The 26679-nt window shown below is 37.8% G+C and overlaps 2 protein-coding genes across 3 annotated transcripts; one reads left to right on the forward strand and one right to left on the reverse strand.

Moving 5' to 3' along the window:
• Positions 1-1413: 1413 nt before the first annotated feature.
• LOC140162542 (12S rRNA N(4)-cytidine methyltransferase METTL15-like) lies at positions 1414-16363 on the forward strand. 2 transcript variants are annotated; one of them, XM_072185793.1, is made up of 5 exons: positions 1414-1614; positions 7194-7890; positions 11684-11820; positions 13994-14188; positions 15717-16363. In XM_072185793.1, exons 2-5 carry the CDS (start codon positions 7216-7218, stop codon positions 16318-16320), a joined length of 1611 nt encoding a protein of 536 aa, XP_072041894.1. In that variant the 5' UTR covers positions 1414-1614; positions 7194-7215; the 3' UTR covers positions 16321-16363. The 2 variants fall into 2 exon arrangements, with proteins under 2 accessions (XP_072041894.1, XP_072041893.1); XM_072185792.1 differs by having other exon boundaries at positions 1435-1468.
• Positions 16364-20249: 3886 nt separating this feature from the next.
• Positions 20250-26655, reverse strand: LOC140162544 (uncharacterized). Its single transcript, XM_072185795.1, has one exon. It carries the CDS (start codon positions 26653-26655, stop codon positions 25012-25014), a length of 1644 nt encoding a protein of 547 aa, XP_072041896.1. The 3' UTR covers positions 20250-25011.
• Between the last annotated feature and the right edge of the window lie 24 nt (positions 26656-26679).

Below are 26679 nucleotides of genomic sequence, written 5' to 3' on the forward strand. Positions count from 1 at the left end.
ATGGTGGACGTGTGTTGACGTGCTTGTGATTTTGTGCAGCTATTTTACCAGTTTTTGAGAAAATATGGACTCGCCGAATTTCTCTGGACTTGGATTAAAGCTGCAACGAGTTCTCCAAGCTCTAGATATCAACAATTTGGAGCCTCCGTCGTGGACTTTGAAGGATAACAAGGGGAAAATTTACCTTGATATCTGTTGGGTTAAGCTTAAATCTCCCGCCACGACAGCTGTGTCAAGCACACGAATCGATACATGTGACCAAGTGAAGCGTGGTAGAGACATTTTGGATAAACGGGGCGTGGAATGTCCACCTCACTGCGACAAAAAGACTGCTACCGCTCCTCTGGATTCCCGCATTGTGCCACCAAGAAGAAGAAAGAAGAAATCCCCCTCTACACAGAAAAGAGATAGGCAGAGACTTGAAAAGTGGTTAGACTCAAAACGGGAAAAAAGATTGGTAGCCATCTTGAAACCTGACTCTGTGGTGCCAGTTAAAGATATTTCTATCACTCCACCTGATAAACATCTTGAACAATCTCTTGCTGATGAGCCTCTTGCATGTAGCCTTGGTGACCAGGCTGCCGCAGCTCCAGGCCCCTTTCCTGTGAAACCCCCTAGTGACTCTCATGACTCCCAGTGTCATGTCCGTACAGACTCATCCCAGGTAGAACAAACCCAGGAAGTGAGTGTTGACACGGAACCCATTTCAGATGAGGAGCTGGATCTAGACCAATGCGCTAACACAGTTTGCATGATTCCAGGATATTTGGCTCCTGGAGGTCTCAAGAAATGCACCCGTTGCTATATGGCATCCTATTGCAGCAGGAACTGTCAAGCTCAGCATTGGAAATTCCACAAACTTGACTGTTACAAACCATGAAATAATATTTTCATGGAGAAACTTCTGCACTATATATCTTCTGCACCTTGTAATTGACTTTTTGTGTTGTTCGTGACCAGTGGATTTAAATCCTGGACCGACTGTAGAATTAGTAAAAAGGATCCCGGATCTATCCGTTGTTTGATCCTGTAGTTTGTAGCGTAGCTAGCGTTTGACCAGTTGATTTGAATCCTGGATTAAACCGTGTAGAACTTGTGAAAAGGATCCTGGACATTCATTGTTTGATCCTGTAGTTTAGCGCCGTGTTTTGGACGTGCGATGCGTTTGCCCCGGAGTGACGAACAGTTCTTTTCCGCAGTGCACCCGTCTCCACAGACCACACTGGCTTCTGTTGTGAAAAACTCTTTGACTTTATAGTTTAGTTGATTGTAAATTGTGTATTTTTTTTGGTGTTAATTGTACTTTTGTGAACCTTATCATTACCCTGTTTATCAGGGGTGCGCCTACTGTAAGGCGGGATTTACGAACTACTACTACTACTACTACACATGTACGTGCCTGTCGTGCCAGGGTGCAAAATTATGCACCCATGTTACAATGGAGTCGCGTAAAGAAAAGCATGAAAAAGTAGGCAATGCAATATAAAGTTATACATTTTAACCAACTGGTCAAAATAATGGTACAAAGGCAAAAGGTGTTCTTACCTCGAAAGTTTCGTTTGTGTCAGTCAGAGCACCAAAGTGGCAAAGATCGAACGGAAAATAGTAAACCAAGTAAGTATTGAAGTAAGCTTAAAAATATAAATAATGTGTGTCAGGTCACTAATTATCTACGTTTTTGCCATTAGTGAATATTTCGAACAAGATACATGTACAACCCACTTGCAAACTTGAGAAAACACAATCGCCGGCAGGGTTGCCAAAACTTTTTAGCCCAAGTCGCGGGTATTCATAGCCGTGAAATGTCGCCCAAATAGCCAAAAAAATCGCCCAAAATTTTAAGGTCGATTTAGGGGGGCTCTACACCCCCCTTTTATTTTGAATTTTTGGAAAATGCTGTAATAAATTCTAAAAAACAACAAAAACTCAAAAAAATGAAAAAAAAAAAAAAAAAAGTGGAAGAAATTTGAGAGGGGGGGTTACATCCCGCTTTATTTTGGAATTTTTGGGAAAAGCTGAAATAAAAAACTAACAAAAAATGAAAAAAAAGTTTTAAAAAAGAAAAATTAAAAGACGGCTCAGGATTCTACACCCCTTTCTTTCTATTTTTTTGGAAATGCTGAAATAAATTATAAAAAACTAACAAAAACTTATTTTTGTTATAGGCTTACTGTAAGAAAAATTTAATTGTGAATTTTTGTGGAAATATTCAAATAAATTATAAACTAATAAAACTGAAAAAAAATGTTTAAACTGCAAGAAAACACACGTGACATTTTGTGGAAATACTGAAAAACTGACAAACATTTTCAAAAATTTAAGAAAAAAGTAAACTGCAAGGAAAATAAAATGTTGACTTTTGACGGGGTTCTGCACTACCGTACCTTTTTAATTTTTGGGAAATGCTGAAATAAATTATAAACAAACGAACAAAAATTATTTTAAAAACGCCAGGAAAACAAACACATTTATTATATACATGCCATTTATTACAACATAGGCCTACAAAAATTTGCCTTCAGCTGAGTGATAACAACATGTGCATGTATATTTTTAATCAACCCCAAAATGGCCAGGTCCGTGGATAATGACTCGGTGGTACTTTTGATCATCATGCCGTTTCAAAAGAAAATATGCGGTAGGTGTTTGCACATTTTATTTCAAAAGAACCGCCAACGGAAAAAAAAACTTATGTTGAAGTAGAAACTTGGCACCCCGCTGACACTAAGATCTAAGAAGCTACTTAAGTCGTCTTAAACCACTTGTGAGTATTTATATTCTAAGGATAATCCTCCAGCTCAAGTGGTCTTGATCAACAACATATGATGCTATTAACCAGCCCCCTCCCTGTGCGTGCCATTGTCATGGGAAGCACACTTACCACAAAATGTTTTGTAACTTTTGTTTATTGAACTAGTTGTTTGGAGCTTTTGTTGAATGATAGTTGTTTGGTGCTTTTGTTGAATGACCATTGAAAGAATTGGCAATCATGGTCAAAAATAAGCTTTGAAGTCGGCTTTGTCACAAATCGCCCAACATTTAATATATTTCATGGGTGAGATTTTCAAAGTAGCTCAAATGTCGCTAAATCGCTGGGAGCACTTTCTTTGTCGCGAGACGAAGTCGGAAATCGCCCAATTAGGCGCCCAAATCGCGGTTTGGCAACCCTGATCGCCGGTCATTTCTAAAGATGCATATTTATACTCTTGAATCGCTAAATTGCATAAACCACAAGCGGCTAGGGGACGCAGGGGTAACCTTGTCAATCAAATACTTCATCTATTGTGTCCAATACTTATCCGATAAGTGATCGATAGGATCAAGATCATGGCAGCGGCGCGCTTTAATACTTTACGAGGTGACAGCACTCAACAACAGGATGTCATGACTTAATTTATTCTTTATGATTACGATTTAAAAAAAAATAATAATAATAAAATTATAAACAAAATAATGATAATAATTATTTATAAGGTAAGATTTCTTTTATTAAAGAAATTTAAAAAAAAATTATCATAGGCCAAAATATGAATTCGTAACGTTATACCAGAGAATGCGCTTTGTGATTTTTTATTTGGTTAAAACCTGTAGGTTAAAATTAAGCACTTGAATAATTCTCATATTGTTAATACAAATAGGAAAGCGTCTTTTGAGTAGGCCTAGTACGTATTTATTAGTATTATAGTTTTGCAATATTATTTTTGTTATTATTTATATTTTTTGTATTATTCAATTTTGAATAATGTTCAATTATCCCAGCAAACACAAAATGTTTTCGAGTTTTCGACAGCATTCGCAAAAGGTTGCTAGAAAATGTTTAAATGTTGGGTTATATAAAGGTATAAAGGGAATAAGACTTATTCATAACATTCAAAAACATTTTTTGATAACTTACTACAAATATTCTCAAACATATCAGTATTTAAGGGGGTACTACACCCCTGTGGTAAATTTGTGACTATTTTTGCATTTTTCTCAAAAAATAATAACACACTGGTAACAAAAGTTATATATATTATTGGGGCAAGGAATCCAATTACTACACTGAAATTTCAGTGACTCAAGACAAGCAGTTCAGTATATATGATAGGAAATGAGGTACATTCTAGCGGTACCTCTTTTTTTTATTATAAATAACAAACCGCTTGTCTTGGGTCACTGAAATTCCAGTGTAGTAATTGGATTCCTTGCCCCTATAATATACATAACTTTTGTTACCACTGTGTTATTAGTTTTTGAGAAAATGCAAAAATAGACACAAATTTATCGAGGGTGTAATACCCCTTAAGTGGTGACAAAATATTTGGCAAAAATGTTTGCAGAAAATATTTTTCAATAACATTTTGAAAACATTTAAAAAATATTTTTGTAGTGTGTTTCCATACAAAACGTTTAAAAAATGTTTTCATGACCTTTGTTTAACCCGACATTTACTGTTCTTAAAACGTTTTTACCAAAACCAAAACCCAAAAATATAGGCCTAACCTGTATAAAACTTTTTAAAAACGTTTTGTGTTTGCCGGGATGGCATTTCAGACCTTCACATTAAAATGTAGATTACTTGGTAGCTCTAAATAGTCAATGATTTGACATAAAAGTTATTGTGATGATTTTTCATTATCAATTTTTATTTCATTTCAAATTGTAATATTATATTTATTTAACTTTTATTCCATGCAGATTTATGCGCACATGTTAAACTTGGTCAATTTCGCACAGTGGTCCTCTGGGGATAATTGCCTATCGATTGGATTGATCATGGATATCATATAAACGTATGGTGATGTCATAAGCTTAACTTTGGTGGACAATAGAATAATCATTGATTGACAAGGTTACCCCTGCGTCCCCTAGCCGCTTGTGCATAAACCTGATCGCACACATGATCAGTGTACTAAATCGCTGTCGTATTTGATGCTGAGCATGCGCATGATTCGCTGTTTTTCAAAAGCGACACGTAGGCCTATATTGACACTCTCTGTCGGTCAATGTTCTCTAAAATTACGCACATAATTTGTGCAGTTGTAAACGACAATAATTCATCTGATGATGAGTAACATATGGGTATAACACAGCTTTACACAATGGCTAATTTACACAGGCACAAAAGACTGTGTTCATGTACCGTTACTCAACCAAACATGGCAGAGTAGGTCCCGGATGTTCCTATCTCCACAAGTCCCCCAACGTTACCTTTTCAGAGATACGAAAAGCGAACGTCTAGGGTCTATTGTCAATTGCTGTGGAGAATGCCCTGTTATTTTTCAAAATTCTGTTTTTTACATGATTATATTGTACCCTGCAAAAATCAAGACTATTATAAATGTGCTTTAGTTTTGTCAAAATTCAAGATTTTGAATAAAACGTAGGAACCGTCCTTTTATTATTATGATGGAAAAATACTAGTCAAACGCGTACACGATGTGCATAGCACATACTCGTACACGGATATACACATAAAAGGATAGTACTGTAACACAACCGACAGAGTGATACACATTGGCGACATCGGCGCTGGTAGTAAATTCCAATTTTCTTTGCTTTACCTCAGTTGTTCAGCTCAAAATTAAAAGAAGACATATCTGATAATAAAAGCTAACATTTCATGGCAAGAAATACTAATCTATTTTGTATAGAAATCAGTGTCTTAGCTAGCCACCCGTCTGGCCGTCATGTAAGACGGGGAGTTTGCTCCTGGGACGGGCAAAATTAATACCTTTGACAGATGCTTCATTATAATTGTGTGTATTTAGAAAGTCTGTTGACCTTATTACATGTAGTAGACCAGGTTTGCAAAACAAGGCTATAAAAGCACTAATTTGAACTCTTTGAACCCCCAATAGGCTGTAGAAGTCTGGTAAATGTTTTTAAGGTCAAATTGGAACAGGCAAATTTATTTAAATGCAAACCTGAATTTCTAGCTAAGACCCTGATGGAAATGTTATAATATGGCTTTAACGGATATAATTTTTTCCAAGGTTCCTTTGACAGTGTTAACCGTCGGAATCGTGTATCAATCACCAATGTAATAAAACACCAATTTGGTGTTTTCCGTTCCCCATAATAATGTGTCTTGCAAACAGCAGCTGGAATGGACATATCTCCTGACGGTGAAAACTTTACACTACAGTATGCAAATAAAGCCCAGTTATCACTACATGTAGCGGTGGGCTATATGGACGTCAAAAATACTTTATTTCGAGGGTGTAGCCTTAGAGCCAGAAGTAGATGTCCACAATTGGTCGCATGTCATAAATTGGTCATCTTTTGTGTAACATAATATAGAATGAGAAAAATATCACAAATTTTGATTCCCTTCATTCAACACAACTTTTAATGAATACAGTTTAGACCATTATATTAAGTATATATTTCTGGAAAGCTTATATTACAAGCAGGTGGTGGTCGCATTGCATTCAGTAAATTTTCATCGTCAACCGTGTAATTGAATGGGATGATTTTGAAATTTGAAAACGCTTGAAATATCAAAAACAAATACATTGTAGGCCTACATGTATGTTAATAAATAATATAAATACATGCTAAAACCGTTGGGGTTCGATAATGAACCCCACTAAACTAACCGAGTATATGGTAAACCCCATATTTTCCTTTTCTGAAAGCTATGTAGCTCAAAATAAATATTAAAATATGGATTCAGAAAGACATTACAAGGGTCCTTCAAGCAAATCAGGAAGAAAGAGTTTGGTATCCCTTGCGTTAAAAACCTTCTTTTTTTTTTGGTGTTTTTTTGGAAAAAATCCATATCTTCAATACGAAACGTCAAAATTTTCAATTGATCGTCGGCTGTTCATCCCACCTACATACACTTTAAGTATAAATTTAGATTTATAAAGTTTACAAGTTTCAAAAATATCAATTTTAATCATTTGCCATAAAATGTGTATTACATTGCAATTTCAAAAATCAAAATTATTTGATATCAGAAGGACATTCTTCAGTATTCAGAATGCAATTCGATATGTCTGATGTGCTCTAATGTCCCACAATAAATACTATTCAAACGTTCATACCCCGTCCCTTAAAGTACGGTACTTGAAAAATGGTTATTTTGGGAAAATCTTAAAATTTGCGGGTCGGATCTATAATGCGCAATTATACGTACCCAAAATGTGCAAATATCAGTGTTTTTTGCGCATCCCGTAATTGCTATTTTATTTTTCTCTTTGTAGAAACCACACTGATCTTTTCAATATGATGTCTTCAACCATTCTCAGAAGTCAGTCTGCCAAAACCAGAATACATCTTGCTGCCATGATCAATCTCTACCACAGTGCCCCAAGACATCACTCTGTGGTTCAACTTGCAAGCTTGTGTAAAAAATCAGGTGTCTGCTGTACAAATTCATCAATAAAGCTTGATAAAACTTTGTTAGTCTGTTGTCAAAGAACTGTGTCATCGCACACTTTTCCAGCAAAACGTAATACTATTGCCAATAGTGAATACCAGACTGTGCATAAGGCTAACCATAGTCAACCAAAAAGATTTTTCTCAGTGAATATGTACAGAACTCCTCTATGGAGTAATGCCAAGAAGGCTATCTCTCCAACACCACAAACAAGATATCATCCACATAGTCCATCATATTTCAATGCAGCAACAACAATTGGCAATCTTCAAACATGGAGGGCATTTTCAACAACGAGATCGAGAAATACGCCAAGAGGTACAATGCTAGTTGAAATGATGGGAGAAGAGAAGAGGAAGGAAAAACTGGTGGAGATGGAAGAAGAACGGAAGGAGGAGAAGGATGTTGCTATGGCGATAGATGAGGATGGTGTGGTTGCTGATAGTGATGCGCCTGCACGCCCACATACACCTGTTATGCTGACAGAGGTTCTTAACTTTTTAGACCCAAAAGAAAATCAGGTATGTAGTATATGTGTGTATGACACTGCCAGATTCCTATTGCAGTCGCCCACCAGAGGTACACTACTGCAGTGCCCAGCAACTTTAAGTTCATTTGTACTTTAGAATACCTGTGTAGGTACCGGTACTTTAGAGTATTTGTACACATCATAATCACCATACAGTACTCTAGAGTACATGTAGCCACATACATGTAGTAACTGGACAGCAGTGTACCTATGGGGTCTTCAGCAAGGGGTCTCTCTGACAGTCCGAAACACTGTCAGTCGGAACCCACATCAGTACAAAAACCTGTTAGGTTAAGAACCCACGTCAGTACAAAAACCTGTTAGGTTAAGGGTTAGGGTTAACCCTAACAGGTTTTCGGACTGACGGCGGTATTCATCTGGGTAAAATCCAGCAAATTCAAAAGACTTTTTACCCACTTTGTGCAATGCCATCCCTTTAAAAGGCTAATTTAAATTATATGGCAGTTATTATACCATATATCTGACTAATTTTGATGTTGTTTGGCCAGGATGTTACTACATGTTACTAACCTCAGGTGTGTTCAGTTTATAAGAAACGTTGGAGACTGATTTTCAGCATTTTATAATCTTAATTTATGGGTTTAAGGCCTTTTAGGTAAGGATTAGGGTAGGGATAAGGTTAGGGTTAGGATTATTAGCATTAGGGTTAGGAATAGGGTTAGTGCCCTGGTGTAAATGTTAGGGTTCGAGTTGTGGTTATGTTTTTGGTTAGAGTTACGTTTAGGATTAGGCCAAAAAAAAAAAAGTTGTTTTTTTTTCCTACACTGCCCGCTCCTCAGATTAAGGCCTGACCAATATTTTTTGTTCTATTTTTTTTAAATAAAAGTAAAATTCAATTTTTTTCAGATTTGGAGTATATTTGGACCTAGCTAGAGCTAAATACTAAGATCTTTCATGGTTGAAAATAAAAAGCCCCCAAAAACATTTTGTGTCTTCAATGTGCAAAGTTATAACTTGTGTTCATGTCATAGTCTATTATTTTTAGTGACTTCAAAATACATTGGATTTGAAATCATTAAAAGACTATGACATGAACACAAATTATAACTTTAACTGCATATTAAGGTTAAATACAATTGATTTTCAAGGCTTGATTCCAGAGGGGCGTAAGTTAATAATGGAAACAGCCATGCAGAAAAGAATGAACTCACGCGTACAATAGTGTATCAATCTGAACTAGGGCCACGGACAAACCGCGGCTCGTGAGTCATCCTATATGTTGCAGGGATAGGGAAGGGGCGACCATGATAGGACCATATGGGCTGATGGGGGGGGTTGTGATTGTGGGCAGCCGTTTTCGGCAATTTTCCTTTGGATTTTCTAAATTTTCAATTTTTAAAATTATCCGGGATGATATCTGTCGTGAAATAAATCAATGCTTCTATAGGCTATAATAGGCCTAGTACAAATGTATGCCTATTTATACCCTGATTATGCAAAATATAGGCCTACAACAATAACTACAACAACAGTAACAAAACCCACAACCAATATTTTGTTAATCTAATTTGTAAAAATATATTAATAGGCCGCGCCTATTAGACTAGTATAGCCTAAAAATTCCTGAATTATATAATGAAAAAAACGGGCAAAAACAACCAATCGCTGCAGTCAGAAAGAAAGAAACGAACAAGAAAAAAGGAAAAAGTGAGAGAAAAATAAAATAAAATAAAATAGATGGAACGGACCACATAGGGACTCGAACACGTAACAAAGTTTTCCAGCTCAAAACTATAGTATTATATATAGTCGAACGTGATCCAGCGCGCTAACCGATTGAGCTACTGAGTGATCTGCGAAATCGATTGATCTCAAACTGACTATTATGGAATAGTGCATACCAGGCTCTTATGATAAACAATCTCATCACCGCTGTAAATGTCGGAGATATCGATGGCGAAAAACCTCGATTTTTGCAAAAGTAGCTTAAATTTGGAGTGAAATTCAAATGGTAAAGGAATCGACATACTTTTGAGAAATAATGTAGGCAGTTAGAAATCAAAATTAATGTTCCACAATCCAGATATCGATAATGTAACATAACAGTGTTTTGTGGTCCAAGATTCTCGAAAATTGTTCCCAAAAACGGGCTAATAAAATTTAATTGGTACTGTTTTTGGTTCTTCCCCATGGCAACATTATTTCTTTGGTCGATTTGTAGTACAATACAAAACAGGAGAAAACAATCACTCGGCGTAGTTTTATACGGAGCGAATATTTGAAAAAAAACTGCATGGAACGTGTTTTTGATCTTGTTAACATGGTGCGTAAAAATGATTTAAACGAAGGATTTTCAAACGGATTCTAAAAATTTGTATAAACACACAAATATAATGTTAAGATACATCCATGCTCCAACATTTGACTCACTGCGATATTTGATTGCTGAGAAAACGCGGTTTTAGAGAACAACTTTATACGTCTTTTATACGTTTTTTATACGTTTCTTCGTGTAACCTTAAGGGATCTAAAATGAGCGTTTATTGTGTTTCGACAGTATTTTTTGTTTTTCATTAGAGCACCTCAGACCTATCGAATTGCATTCTGAATACGAAGCATGTCTTTCTGATATCAAATAAATTTCATTTTTTGAAAATTACAATATAATACAAATTTTATGACAAATTATAACAATTTGATATTTTTCAAATTTTTGATATATAACAGTCCTCTAAGTAAATTATATAAATCTAATGATATATTCTTAAAGTGTATGTAGCAGGAAGGAAAAGCCGACGGTCAATTGAAAATTTTGACCTTTCATATTGAAGATATGGATTTTTTCCCAAAAAGACCTAATTTTTTTTGTGTGTTTTGGGGAAAAAAATCCATATCTTCAATACGAAAGGTCAAAATTTTCAATTGATCGTCGGATTTTCATCCCACCTACATACACTTTAAGTATAAATCATCAGATTTATAAAGTTTACTTCAAGTACTGTTAAATATCAAAAATATCAATTTTTAATGACTTGCCATAAAATGTGTATTAAATTGCTAATTTCAAAAATCAAAATTATTTGATATCAGAATGACATTCTTCAGATTCAGAATGCAATTCGATATGTCTGATGTGCTCTAATGTCCCAAAATAAATACTGTCCAAACGTTCATACCCCAGCCCTTAAAGAAACAAAATGGGGTTTTTTTTAAGTCACCATGAATGATTGTAGCATTTAGCTCTAGCTAGGTCCAGGAATACTCCAAATCCAAAAAAAAAAAAAATTTTTTTTTTAAATCCGCCTACCCTCTTTCAAAGCTGTGGAGGACAAACAAGCAATTTTTTTTTTTTTTTTTTCAGGGCTAGCAGGGCTTAGGTTCGGGAACTTCGGGTTTTTTCCCAAGATATTGGGTTTTCAGACTAATGACCCTTCAGACTATGGACGAAAAAGATTACAGACCGCATGCCAGCAGTCAAAGTCTCAGCATCACCTGATAATGAGGGCCTATTGTTCTATGAAATGCGACAGGCAAAACTGCTACGCACTTACCGCGTATCTTTACTGTACTATCTTGTATAAATGGCGATGGCACGCAACACTCTGTCGCGTACTTGCGAAGGTACGCAACGCTGGCATGATTGTTAGACACTGTACGATCGAACAATCGGCCCTCATGAATATGTGAGAATTCACAGTATACAATGCACAGGGACTTTGGCTGTTGATACAATGTACATGGTCTGTAGTAGTCTGTGCTTCTGACTATCAACCTAGCTGTAACCAGATTATGATATGTGTGTAACACTTTTGTTTTCCTTACAGGTATTTCTGGACATGACCTTTGGTGCGGGAGGTCACACCGAGGCTATTTTACAACAATGTGACACAAGCAAGGTATTGGCTCTAGACAGAGATCCTGTGGCAATTGAATTAGCAAACACCATGGCAGAAAAATATGGGTAGGTAAGAGGCAGTGGTATAGATTTTAAATTCTAATAATTATTTTGACTGGTCAGGTGTACAATCCATGCAAGGTGGAGAGTCATGGTGTGCAATTTATACTTGATCGCTTTTGCAGAAAAGTGATTCTCATGCATGTTCTGTGTTTACTTAGCACTGTTTTCAGAGCTTTGAGTCGATCAATCAATACCCACTGCCTTTGCAAAAACTGACAAGTTCAAAATATTTAACCAAAGTTTTAAAGCAAAAGTATAAGCAAAGTCAACTTCCTGCAAATGTGGCCAGACATGGAATGCATGGATGACAATAACATAATTTTATTAACTTCAAATGCATGAGTTTTATTTCTGAATACTTTTAATCAACTTGTCCATTGTCAGATATTAGACCCAGCTGCCATGGTTCACAATTTGCTTTTTCAGAGTATTTTTACATGTACTTGCCAGCAGGGGGGGTCATGGGTCTCGATTCCTCCAACTGCTAAAAAAAACATTAGAGAGCTTGCGAAATGGAGTTACTTTAACTTTAACTTTAACGTCTAGAGGATTATAGAGGATTATGTATTCAAAACCACTCTGCCATTAAAGCCGCTTGAAGTTAAAGTTAACGCCAGAATATATAGTGTGCCGTAAATTATGATGAAAATACGTCATAATTAAAACAATGGTTTGCATATTTCCTCATAGACTACATAATTACCACTTATGTATTGTCTAGAAAATAGACCAATTATTGGAAATCTAATTTGGTTTGGGTAAAAAACATGCCACATGATGCTAAAAATTACTGATTGAATTAGATCAAAATAAATTTTGTTCCAAACGTCACACTTGATATATACATTTGTGTGTGCTCATGACGTACACCAAATCAGTTTACGGAACCAAGTTTTTGGCTTGACTTCAACGCTAAGGGGATTAAGTTCCAGTAAAATGGACTGATTTTACGGGACCCAGCAGTGTAGTGAACTTCATGCAATTGCAGCTACTGTAAACATTTTTTACAACGTTATGTGTCTTATAATTACACCTCTATATAACCAAATATGTTTGTACTGTTCAGGTATTTTATTTAATTATTATTTTATTCATTTAGGCCTACATTATGTACCCCAATTCAGCAAAAAGCTGGTCTAACATGTGCCACGCTATTATACGTATATTATAGGCCTATGGGTATTGTATATGTCAACCACATTATTCATTATTAAAAGAGGAGGCCTATTTGTTACAAAAAATAAGAATGTCAGAAAAGGAGCATCCAGAAATATGTTGGTTGAAATTCAAAATTCTGGGAGTTTTTAAAAATCAAAATGAGGATCATTCGGGGAGATATATTTAATTCAATCAGAATGCAAAGAGGAGTCCTTGCCCTCCTAAAAGAAAACTCCTGGCAATGCCACTGGGGAGTGGGAAAATGAGGATAGATGAATAGATGGAGGGAGGGGATGATATGCAGAGGTGGTGATGGTGGTGGTGGGGGGGGGGCTAGGGAGAGCAAACAGATAAAATGGGCTTGTGTCCTGATGGAAATATAAAATTGACAAAGCTGACGTTTACTGGAATAATAATTGAGCTTTTATTATAATAATCCGGGACACTAATATAGGCATATCACAAGAATATTTAATTGAAACATGTTTAGAAGTATAATATTAGCGTATAGCTCATAGCATAGGCCTAATTCCCATTGCATTGGTCATCGCCAAGAGATGTAATCCATGTTTATTCAAACTAAGCGCCTATTGTAATAAGTGTTACCAACAAACCACTTCAGCAAACAAAAGGGAGAAATTTGATGCAGTCGCTTTTACATACCCTTCTTTTGATCACCCATTGACACATCCCCTAGTTTAAACAACAAGACGCTGTTGGTACAGAAACCAATCTGACGTTCGCGTTGAAGTGAAGTTGAGCAAGAAATCGAATCGATATTTTTGAAGTTGCCGTTAAAGTTCCAGTAACTTCATTCCGCAAGCTCTCTATTGGCTTGCTTCACCCGTTATCTGACTAGGTGCATTTCAAAACTATAGAAGCGGAACATCTTAACAGGAGGCCTTGATAGAGTACTCATCGATGGTAGAGACAGATATTGTGCCCAAAGTAAATATGGGCCATCGAACATAAGAATATACATTTATCTTCTCAAATTACTCTTCTTGTTTCCCCACAGAAAGGACAGACTCCTTCCTCTGCTTGGTAGATTCAGCAGTCTGAGCAAAATTCTTAAGAAGCAGAACATCTCACTAGGAAGTCTTGATGGTGTTCTTATTGATGCTGGGTCATCATCCATGCAGTTTGATACAGCTGAGAGAGGATTTGCTTTGAGTCGAGATGGACCGTTGGACATGAGAATGGATGGAAACAGGTAAGTTTATTTATTTATTCTTTCTTTAACCAGGGTAGCCCCTTCAGTAACTGGTACTGATCTCCCTGAGTGACAATTTACAACACACAATATAATAATAGAAGTTAAAAGCAATGCATGGAAAGCTTTTAGAATGTCACTCGCTGAATACCAGGGTCTAAGCTAGAAATTGAGGGTTGCCTATCATTTGAATAAAATTGACCTTTAAAACATTTACCAGACTTCATCAGCCTATTGGGGGTTCAAAGAGTTCAAATATGTATCGTACTGCCTTGTATTGCAAAACTAGTCTACTAAAAAGGTCAACAGCCTAATTCTCAACACCTACAATTATAATGTAGCATCTGTCAAAGGCATTAATTTTGCCCGTCCCAGGAGCAAACTCCCCGTCTAAAGTGACGGACAGATGGGTGGCTAGCTAAGACACTGCTAAGTACTCACCCCCCCCCCCCTCAAAGGCCATCCCTTGCTCCAATCCTGATCTTTATGATTTACTGATTTTGTTAGGGAACAAACCAAAAGAAGATTGATGGTTAATTACAAAGACAATGCAATCTAATGATTGTTTTCAATCCAAATCATCTGCTCTCTACAGAGGAAAATGTATGCAATGTGAAAAAGGATACAATATAGCATCTTGTGATCACAATTTTTTGAACGTGGGACAAAGTTGGATGCAGAATCGCTCATTGAAGCAGATCAGAAAGTGGGAATGGCTAATGGCAATCGCTTGCAATGCTAGCCAAGAGTGATGAATTTTTGATCCGAGTGTCCCATCCCTGGTATATTAGCTACCTCCAGTAAAATGTTCCTTTGGCAGGGTTATGCACTTGTGTGTATCCTACAAGGCACTAGACCAAAGGTGATTTCAGTGGTATATTTATGTCAATTCATTAAAATGATGGGAATAGTGGTTGCTAGAGCCTTTTGAGAAATTTTTTTTTTCTTATGAACATTTGCTGTCCCATATGTGCACAGAGCTGATGATTTGACCAGGCACAAAAAATAATAGCGTCTGCTGTCTGTTCTCTTTTTCCAAATTACTTAAAGAGTGCATTTGGCATTTTTAGGGGGGGGGGGGGATTTGCACTCTTCACCTGCTTAATTTGATCATTGTTCCTAGGCCTATAATCTGTTTTGCCTCAAGAGTAACGCCATGTTGGATTTTGCAGTGGCTGATTTTAATCGCGCACGTGCGGAGCATAACACATGTATGAGGGCAGTTTGACTCAACCACATAAGCGCACTGATTTGAATCTGCCACAGCAAATCCAACATGGCGTTACTCTCAACTTGAGATGAGACATTATACAGTGGAAACTCGTTAATACAAGCTCTGATAATACAAAAACCTGATAAGACAAGCTTGATTTTCAGGTCCCTGGCACTGAATCCCTATGTAATATGTGATGGATAAGACAAATCCTGATAAGACAAACTCAATTTTGTGGCCCCACAAATTTTGTATTAAAGAGAGTACCCATTGTGCTTTCCCACATTTATATCTTTTGCTTTCATTATCCTGCAGGATTACCAACCAGCCAACAGCAGCAGATTATGTCAATACTCTCGATGCACCAACCCTCGCAAACATCCTCCACAAATATGGTGAAGAACCAAGAGCCAGGAAGATAGCCAAGACCATCGTAGATTATCGCGAGAAATACCGCCCCATCCAAACCACAAAAGAATTCGCAACAGTAGTGTCATTTGCTTTCACACACAGCGAAGCCGGTCGTAGCAAAGACAGTTTGGGTAGGCACGCACACGTCGCAACTAAAACATTTCTTGCACTCCGGATTTTAGTCAATAACGAACTTCATGAACTGAACGAGGGGTTGAAACAAATTGAAATGTTTGTGAAACCAGGTGGGAGGTTAGCAGCGATCTCGTTCCACTCGATGGAGGATCGCATCGTCAAACGGTTCCTTCAAGGGAGGGATGTTACAGAGAAAGCAAAGTCATTACATCGAAAGAAAGCGGAAACGAGCGAAGTTAGGGAGGAGGATAGTGAAGTTGTCATGGAGTCAGCATGGGATATGGAGAAAGATTTGCAGACAGCAAGTAAAGAGGAGATTGAAATGAATCCAAGATCTAGGTCAGCAAAATTGAGGACTGCTGTGAAATTATAAACAGACTATCAACTGCTATTGACCCTTTGCAGGGTCATGAGCATAGACGAGATCCTGGGGGATGGGGGGGGGGGGGATGGGCCATACAATCACCCCGCAATGTTGAGACCTGTATATAGGTTTCTGACCAAATTAACCTTATATTTGGCCATTTTATCCCTAAAATTTCAAAATTGTCAGCGCTACGTGCGAATTTATCCCACTTTTGCACCATATTTCATCAGTTTAGCTTCAAAATGGCAAATTTGTTCGCGCGCATTTGTCAAATAAACTTAATCTGTCGGCAAAAAGTGCTGGATTCACTATACTTCAAGAAATTTTTTCCAACCCCATCCCCCCCAATGTCTAAAAGAAATCTACGCCACTGGTCATGAGGTTTTACTTGGAAAGTGTGTTTTGTTGCTTATGCCTTTCATATTGCTTTAATTGCAACATACGCCTTGTAAAAGCATTCCGACACGTGGTGTTAAATGTGCAAATCAAACGTGCACTTTTGCCATTGCGCATGTGATTGCACAATTTGGTAGCAAGATGGCAGATCCCTGCAAAGGATCAATACAGCCTAGAAATTGAGGTTTAAGCTGAATTTATACTCGATCGCCGAGCGATGCACCGCTTTTGGAAAGCGATTGGGCAGTTTTGCGATTCATCGCTCGTCGCTTTTGCATTTATATTTATCATGGCGATAGCGATTGCAGACAACAATTGAAATGTTCTAAATGCCACAAAATACATTTTTAGGACATCCATTGCTGTCAATAATTATTGCCTTGAAATAATTCTTCACCAAAAGTTTATAATCGAGAAAGTTAAATTAATTAGCAAAATAGGAGATCCAGTTGGTTGGAAATGATTGGTTGATGCATCACGTGTCAAGCGATATCGCTTGAAAAGTGAGATTTCGTCAACTCGCAAAAGCGACATCGTTTTTACCTCGGCGATTTGTATCGATTGATCGGCTTGACGCTTTGAAAAACGGAAATAAACATTGGCCATGCGTGAGAATCGCTTTTCTGCAAAAGCGATCAAGTATAAATTCAGCTTTACTCTTAATTGTAATAAAATTCTTCAAAACAGGGAAGTTTTCCAGTTGAAATCCATACACCCCCCATGGAAGACATGACCTTAATCTTGCGCACAGGGAGTGTGAATTTCAATTAGGGCAATCTGAATGTGTCCCAAAGAATGTGCAACTCCATTTGAAATCTACACCCACTGTGTGAGAGATTACGGTTGTGTCTTCCATAGGGGGTGTATGGATTTTGACTGGAATAACCCATTTAAGCCAAATTGATATGCTGCTGAAATAGTGGATGCCATAGAGAATAGAACCAAAGAGAATTGACTCAGAATTGCCTTGTGCATAAGTGGAAAATTCGCCATATTGGTTTTTTCACACATGCAGAGCAAAATAATGTACCTCGGAAAAAACTGGAAATCAAATGTGATGTGATCAAGCAAAATGAGTCGGGATGTCAGGTATATTGATTTTGAGATATAACCAATAATAGTATTAAACTTCCTTTGTATATTGTTCTGAGGAACACTAAAATGGTCATATCTCTGGAACTGTAAGTCTAATTATGATGGGATTTTGAGCAAAATAAAGCTCTGAGAATGGCTCTTTTAATGAAACTGAAATTTGATTTTATCGACATCAGACTCATTTTGCTTGATCGCATCACAAATGACAATTTATATCTTTATGCTTGAGCTTTACAAAGGTTTGCATATAGCTTTGCGCAACCTATCAGCACAGCACGTACACACAGAATGTAAACAAGCACACACTTTGAATAAAAATTGGTTGGGTACATGGCAAAATAATTCAATTTTTAATTATTTTTCTCTCCATGTCTGACACACAAACATGGCGGGTGGGTATTCTTTGTGTCCACAGAAACCAGAAAAAAGTAGTTTTCTCACCATACACACTGGCATAGCTAAGGGGCAAGACCCCCCCTCTGAGAGAAGTCTTGCCCCAGAGATGCCACTTGGTGAGTTGGTATGGTGTTGTCAAAATTTCCTGAAAATGCACTTTTCCCTATTCTTTTGCACGGGTAGAGCTCAAGGGTAGAGCTAACATTTCCTGAAATTGGTTAATTTTCTTGAAAATTTCCTGGCTTCTCTGCTTCCCCCTCCCCCTGATGCTGGCTACCGTGATATTTAAGATTTTCGGCCTTTTTAGGGGGCTCTAATTTTCTTTGGAAGGAGGGGTCCCAAATTTACAAAAAGTAGGTGTCAATAAAATTGTGACCCCCTTTTTTGGCAACAAAAATTTATGACCCCCCTCACCACCGAACCCTAAACAGGCTAAAATTGTATTGAATTCAGTCTTTTTGAATAACATAAACACACCATCTGTGATTCTGTGGTCATCTTGTGACTCCCTACATTTTGGTCATCAAACATTTTATGATCCCCCTATTTTTTCCAAAATATATGACCCCCCTTGTATATTTGCCCCCTCCCCCTTAGCCCGTATTTGACCATTTTCCTCAAAGTGACCCCTTGAAAATTGCCTTGCCCCAGTGTTCGATTTACCACCTGCACATATGCAGGTGACTGATTAGCTGCAGGTAACTTTTCAAATGTACCTGCACAAGTGTGTGTAGAATTTTAGTTGTAAATTACAGTTGGAATCAGAAACATGTGCCTCTGAATCTAAGAAGTAATATAAATTTCCTCTGAAATATCCCTTACAAAATGACACCAGTTTTTACTTTTTATTTGTAAAAAAAAGGTGATTACTTTCACAGCACAAACTTCATAATTTATATTGTTAAATTGTGTGCAAGTTACTTTCACTTTGTGCATGGTAACTTTTTTCTGGTAAATCGAACACTGACTATACCTCATTGATGGTCAAAATATGTTACTCCTCTGAGTACAGATTGTCCTCTAAATTGTCCATATTGATAAAATTTCACATATTTTTTGAAGGCTTAAAAGCCATAATGTATGATTTTGATCTAATTTTAATTGAGTTATTCCGTCTTTTTTTTTTTTTTTTGGGGGGATGGGGTTGGAAAAACTTTAATAAAGTACAATGTTATGTATACTGAATCGAGCAGCTTTTGGCGACAGAATATTAAGTTCATGGTTAAAACTAAAATGGTGAAATATGGTGTAAAAGTGGAACAAAATCCACACCAAAATAGCACTTTTTAGGCCAAAATGTCCAAGAGATTTCAGAAACCCACATAGTGTCAACATGGGGAGGGAGATAATTGTATGGACCCAAACCATCCCCCCTATCAAAATATTGGGGGATTTATCTCTTTATGCAGGAATTCCGGGGGAAATTCATGGCCGATTGATCCGGAAACAAAATTTTGTCAGGCTGCCCATTTCACCACTGGGGGTCAACACAATTAATTTTTATTGGCATTATCAACCTCTGCATGTGTATTTGATTATTTTATTTTCAATTTGTTGAAAAGTTGTGGATGAATAAAACCATATTGCTTAAAAGTTGACATCCTGTGTTTCTTTATGATGTATTGATATTGAGTAGCTTCAAATAAAGTACAAGACCCAGCAAATAGGGAAGAGATTCATCAGGTTTGAGAATAATTATATTTTGGGAGTTTTCGTATTACAAAACCAAAAATTTTGACACTGACCCGACACTTTCGTACATGTCATCCTGTTGCACAAAACATTTTTTGACAATTTTCCTATAGGATTTGATTAGAAACTTTCAGCATTCAACTTCCAAAAATTTACCTCTTTAGTGTGCTAATTTAAATTGAACAAAGTTTGGATAATACCTTCTTTTGTCCCATCCTATCAATGCAACTAAAACTTTTAATAAAAAGTTAGCCAAAATCCAGAGATTTAGATTCTCATTTTTAATATTTCCTTCACTTAAAAATATACATGTACGTACACAAGCAGACAAAATAAAAACACAATCAACATCCAAATTTGGGGAATGAATCCACCTTGTTATTCCATGACATTCAAAACTGTTCTATAATTGTGCACTGCACTTTCCATCACACCGACTGTATCAAAGATCATAAGTTACAAATTCCCATATTAACTGATATACAATTATTTTATCCTGGTTTACTGAATTATTAAAGTTCCAAATTAGTCACAATTTATTACTTGGTCGTTAGTTACAAATTCTCATATTCACTGACACAACAAAACCTATTTTACCTGGTTTTTAAATAACATTTTATTTTAGTGAAAGAGTTCCAAATTATTCAATTTATTGCTTGTTAATAAGTTCCTAATTTTCACACCGTATTATCTCCAACAGTTGCCCCCTCCCGTTTTTTCAACCAAAATGCTGAAATTTCTAAGCTCTCTTGGTCAAGTAAGCTTACCACAGCCTGTACACGATCAGCATTGGCTAAAAATGACCACAAGTTCATCAGGGATGCTAGAGGCCTGAAGTGACTTTGTAGTTAAAGACTGAAAAAGCGTGCAAATTTGGGTTCTAATTTAGCCTCAAAACGGGCTGAAAATAAATAAAATTGCCGAAATTTGGAGTAAGAAAAAGTATGAAATCAGGCAAATGCCTGAAAACTGGCATCTCTGGTTCATCATTGCAGCCCGATTTTTCAAAGACAACATGTACTGTACCTAACAATTATTTGGGAATTACCCTTGTAAAATACCTCTATTAAATGCCCCACACCTCCCTACAAAATGTCACACAGGGGCCATTTATTGGAGATATACTGTATGATACACAAATGATTTTACCTGGTTCTAAAAATATTGTTTTATAACCTCGCTTTCATTTCAGTCATGTATTTATAATTGTTAAAATAGTTACATAGCAAATTAATTTTACATTCATTGTGCTGGCATGAACAGAACTGGTTGCAAAGAAGTTGCCGACCCCTGTTCTAGCATGTGCCAGAGGTTAAATTAAAACAGGGTAGCATACAAAAAGAATTTGGAAATAAATGAATCTCACTTTTGTACAGCTGATAAAATGCTAAAATAAGAATTCCTCCAAAAACCTCATTCCTGCTGCTTAATAAAGCAATTCTAATAAGACTTGTTAAAAAATTCAAAGCAATGATAAAGCTTTGGCAAGTGATACAGTATTCCAATCCACAACTGGGAGTCTTTGGACTCTGCTTATTCTGTTAGTATTTGGACTGCTTATTCTGTTCAAGCTACCACAAAGAATGGTGTCACCTCCAATTCCTGTAACTAGTACCAGGGATCCTGAAACACCTGTTCAGTGAACAAAAAATACTCCTGGTGGCTTGACATTTGCAGCCATTGATATTGATACAAAGTATGATACAATTTAACTTTCAAAAATTTAAATTACAATGGAATGGATATGAAAAAGACACCAACTGGTTGCTTTGTATTACATCCCTGAAATATCCAACGTAGGATCGAAAATGAACAGTCTACACTTGTTTAAAATATGGTCAATTTGTAAGAAAAATAGGTGTGCAAATTCAGATTATTCAAAATAGACATCTTTACATACACCGAGAACATCATGATTTCATTTTGCTTCACTGACCCAATTTCACAAAAATTGCAACATGTCACTCGAGTGCCCAAACCCTGCCTTCAGAACAGCGTTATAAAATGGAAGATTGAATTGAATGGTTTTTATGAGTTTAGCTCTTTCAACATTCACAGCAGCAATTTTGCCCCAGCATTTTTCGCTGCTGCTGTAAAAAAATGTTCCGCCGTGACAAAAACATCTTATAAATTAAAAACCTTTTAACAAAATGAATCAATATGCTAAAAGTCCGGCGACAAAACAGTATTTGTCATACCTGGGTAAACTTATAAATATAAAACTATACTGAACTGAAGCATGGATTATAATAAATTTGTCTGCAATGGATCTATGGAATGTTTAGTTTCGACAAACAAGACACAAATCACTGGTTACCATGGTTATAGCTCCCCTTCCTCGTGACATGTTGCAAGTCTGAGAAATACAAATATCTTTAGAATAGAACAAGGCAATTTTTTTTTAGTTTCTAGTGTCATCTTCCCTCGCATATTTCCTCATCCTCCAATCTTCACGCTACTTTTCTATTTACAAGTCTTCACAAAAACAATACTGAAACATTTAAAAACATCACTACAACAACAATGCACCTTATGTGTAAAGTAAAGTCACACTGAAAATGATTTACAGCCAAAATAATTCCATTACAAATAAATAAACTGTCACTACTCTATAAAGTTGTACAACGGAACGATTGGTTGAAATTTTGTCTCCTTGCAGGAATCGGATTATGTTGTTATATACAGCAAATTAGTTTGTAATTTTGTTCATTGCATTTGGAAATTAGACGCTTCTCCAGTAAATTCCAAACGCTTTACATCCCAAGATGCACATATGGTCTTGATTGAGATATCTCTTGTCTTGCACCTCAAATACAAATTTGACAAGCATTAATTTTGCTTAACTAGCATTGTATCATGCAAACAATTGTATCACCTTGTTTTCTCCGATTCCTGCAATTCCTAATAGTGTACTACACTACTCGAGTGCTTGCTACAATTTACATTATTTTAAAATGGCAAGTTCCCCAAGCCCTAGGTCTCATGTTGTAATTGAGAACCTGTGACAAAGTCCATTTATTTTTCAGTTTCATGAAATTCCAGCTTTTTGAAATTACACATCAAATTGCTCGACATTGGGCACTGTCAATTTACCATTTTGTTTGAAAGAAAATTGCACAATTATAGTATTTTTATTCTTGGCAAGTCGGTGACATCACATCGGTGCACATTTTATTGGGCACAGAATCAAATAGCGAGCACTGCTGCACAGATTCGCTTGAGAAATGCGCAAATAATGCGTTTATGTCACAGACTTGCCGAGAAGCAAAAATATTATAGCATGCCTGCCTGATGTGGGAGAATAACTTCAATATACACTACACATTGCTAGACCACTTGTTAACACTAGTTTCAACAAAGTGCACAATTGAACTAAGTCAACTTAACATTACATTCACAAATCTAGCGCTACGTCACCATGCGTAAAAAAAAACGCTGGCATGAAAACAAACGTGCCATACCAACCGTATGCTTCTAGGCTCGCATACATTTTTATAACCTGCATAAAATTGAGCGTTATGAAAACCTACAATTACAAATGGTGAACATTTTATTTAAAAACCCTGAGCTTTGTTTTACACTTTGTGAAATGTTTTACAGCCTTTACACCTAAAAATCACTACCAAAATCATGTATTAATAAAATTAAATCCCACACAGTGGGCTTCTGTTGGAAAATACATGTACTACGGTACTATAGAAACTATACAGGCAGATATAATAAAGTAGTGCAGTTTGATCTTTTTGACTTGACAAATATCAAAAGATAAAAAGTTGTGCACAATTTCAAAAAAAAATCACAAAACCAAATTTCAGCTGTAAAATTCTTGCCATCTTGTACTCCTCACACAATATTGCCAAAGGTATTGCCTTTCATGCGGCATATTATATTTTTGTATAAAGTCAGTTTCTTCTTACACATACAATGATCAGGCACTTCATATTGTGCTCAATTTTAAATACAGAGGTAACTGACTTTCAATACAAACGGCCACCTTTCAAAAAAAGAATGCCATCAGATTCTAGTCCAATGTGGAGTTTGTTTCGTCCACATTTTGTTAAAACCTTTGGCAATTCTTTGATTACCCTACATCTTAAAAAAGTAATAAAACAACTATTTTACAAAATATTTACAGTATAATACAGTTTTGTTTGCGGAATGGCACAGCCATTGGAACCAAGTAGGCCCACTTCCGTCGTAAAAATCATTTCAGTAAAATAGGATTTTCACATATTTAAGATTCGTACCAGAGCACCTTTAAAAAATCAAGACACTTCAGGAATTGACATATTTTACTATTGTGCATCCAGTTTTGAAGTGCTATGCAATGCTATACAATGCTACCAAGTACAAATTAAGGCGTAATTGTACTGTGCATGTTCACATATCATGGCATAATTACATGTGATCAAAGAGCTGCGCCAAATCCTGCGAACAGGACAACGTGCAACTTTCCAAACTAAATGACTTATCTGTCAAATAGACGGACTACAAATACACTGCATCTTATTTATTCATCAATATAAAATAAAGTTCTTCATATACTTTTTAAATGTCTACTTCCTCCTCGCCCTGGTTGTTCTCTTAGCTACAGGTGATGCAACTTTCTTTGCCGCTGCCTTTGTGACCTTTGCTGCTTTCGCTGGCGCCTTCTTGGGTGTGACTACCTTTTTTGACCTGGTGGACCTAGGCTTTGCGGGAGATGGTGACGGTGCAGACTTTTTTGCCATTGCTGCCTTTGCTGGAGCTTTCCTTGTTCGTGTCTTGGCTGGTGTTGCAGCAGGAGTCGCTGCTTTCTTGACTACAGCTGCCTTCTTTCCTCTTGTTGACTTAGGTGTTGCTGGTTTAGGTGACGCCGCTACTTTCTTAGAGGCTGCTGCTCTTCCTCTTGCAGCTGGTTTGGGGGTTGCGGCTTTTGGAGTCGCAACCTTCTTGGACCTTGTTGTTCTTGCCTTCTTGGGTGTTGGTGTGGATGCTGGTTCAGGAGTCGCTGCTCTCTTTGTAGCCTTCTTAACTGGTTTGGGGGTTGCTACTTTTGGAGTCGCAGCCTTCTTGCCTCTTGTTGTTCTTGCCTTCTTGGGTGTTGGTTCAGGGGTTGCTGCTCTCTTTGTAGCCTTCTTAGCTGGTTTTGGGGGTTGCTACTTTTGGAGTTGCAGCCTTCTTTCCCCTTGTTGTTCTTCCCTTCTTGGGTGTTGGTTCAGGGGTTGCTGTTCTCTTCACTGGTTTGGGGGTTGCAGCTTTTGGAGTTGCAACCTTCTTGCTCCTTGTTGTTCTTGCTTTCTTGGGTGTTGGTGTTGAAGGTGCTGGTTCAGGGGCTGCTCTCTTCGCTGGAGCTTTGGCTGGTGAAGGTGCTCTCCTCTTACCGCGACCTTTAGCTGGTGTGGTGGCCTTTACTGGAGTCGCTGCCTTCTTTGCAGGGGCAGCCTTGCGACCTCCTCGTGTTTTCCTTGGAGTCGGTTCCTTAGCAGGAGATGGAGCACTAGCCTTGACTGGGGTTGCTGCCTTCTTGGGTGCTGCCTTAGCCTTTTTCACTGGTGTTGCTTTCTTGACCGTTGCTTTGCGACCCCCTCTGGTCTTCCTTGGAGTTGGGGACGCAACAGGTGAAGGCTCAACGGCTGCTGCAGGTTTCTTAGCTGTCGTTGCCTTTGCCGGTGTTTCTGGCTTGGCTTGTCGTCCACGTCTTGTGGTGGTCTTTGCAGGAGACTTCTTGGCTGGACTTGGTTTTGCAGCACCACGGCGGGATCTTGCAGTCTTCTTCACTGGTGAGGGGCTCTTTACTGGTGTCTCTTCAACAGCTGCTGCTTTCTTTCCACGTCCTCTTGCTGGAGCCTTCTTGGCCGGTGACTTCTTAGCTGCAGCTCCACGACGAGTTGCACGTGGTTTTACCGGAGTCGGTGAGGTCAGGTCCACAATTTCCTCTTCTACCTTTGCAGGTGTTGCCTTTCCTCTTCTTGTAGTTCTCTTTGCTGGTGATTTGGCAGGGGTAGCCTTCTTGGCAGGGGACTTGGCTTTCTTGGCTGGAGATTTTGCCTTCACTGGTGTCTTCGCTTTAGCTGGCGACTTTGCAGGAGTTGCTGCCTTTGCTGGAGACTTGGCAGGAGTAGCTGCTTTCACTGGCGTCTTAACCTTGGCAGGCGTCTTGGGTTTTGGAGTCTTGGTAGGCGAAACCATGCGAGCACGTTTCGCAGCTGGTGCTGGCGTTGTCGCTCCACGTTTACGTTTCTGAGCGCCCTTCTTTACAGGAGATGCTGGCTTTGCAGCCTTTGGGGTGATAAAGATTTCTGGAATTCCTTCAAAGTCGTCATAAGGATCTTTCTGTGGCTTTGGTGTTTTCATGAGGTTTCTTACACCAACCAGTTTAGGAGACTTGGGCGATTTTGGTGTCTGCATCAATTTAGATACACCGGCTAGACCCATTGACTTTCTTCCGGGAGACTTGGCATTGACGACCTTGCCGCCCAATTTCCATGGGGTGTTGCGCTTAGCTGACAGTGGAGAGACCATTTTAGATCCTGGTGTTCGCTTGAAAGGTGATGTACTCTTCCTTGGGCTTGGTACACGAGGGGAGAGAGGTGAGACGGCCATCTCTCCAGGACCTACCGGTGTCTTCAGATCCGGTGTAAATGGGGTCTTTGGACTCTTGGCTGGTGTCTTGGCCTTGGCTGGAGTCTTCTTAGGAGTCTTGGCCTTGGCTGGAGTCTTTTTGGGAGTCGCTACCTTGGTTGGAGTCCTAGTTTTCTTAGGAGTTGGTGTCTTCATCATGTCGGCCAACCCAGTGAAGCTGGC

Source organism: Amphiura filiformis, chromosome 10, assembly GCF_039555335.1.
Source record: "Amphiura filiformis chromosome 10, Afil_fr2py, whole genome shotgun sequence".
Taxonomy (NCBI): Eukaryota; Metazoa; Echinodermata; class Ophiuroidea; order Amphilepidida; family Amphiuridae; genus Amphiura; species Amphiura filiformis.

Excerpts from the sequence above, each read along its gene's own strand:
- LOC140162542 (XM_072185792.1), top strand. Across the intron at positions 7,891-11,683 it reads TAGACCCAAAAGAAAATCAG|GTATTTCTGGACATGACCTT; the intron begins GTATGTAGTATA and ends TTTTCCTTACAG. Across the intron at positions 11,821-13,993 it reads ACCATGGCAGAAAAATATGG|AAAGGACAGACTCCTTCCTC; the intron begins GTAGGTAAGAGG and ends GTTTCCCCACAG.
- LOC140162544 (XM_072185795.1), bottom strand. The coding sequence starts at position 26,655 with ATGATGAAGACACCAACTCCTAAGAAAACTAGGACTCCAACCAAGGTA.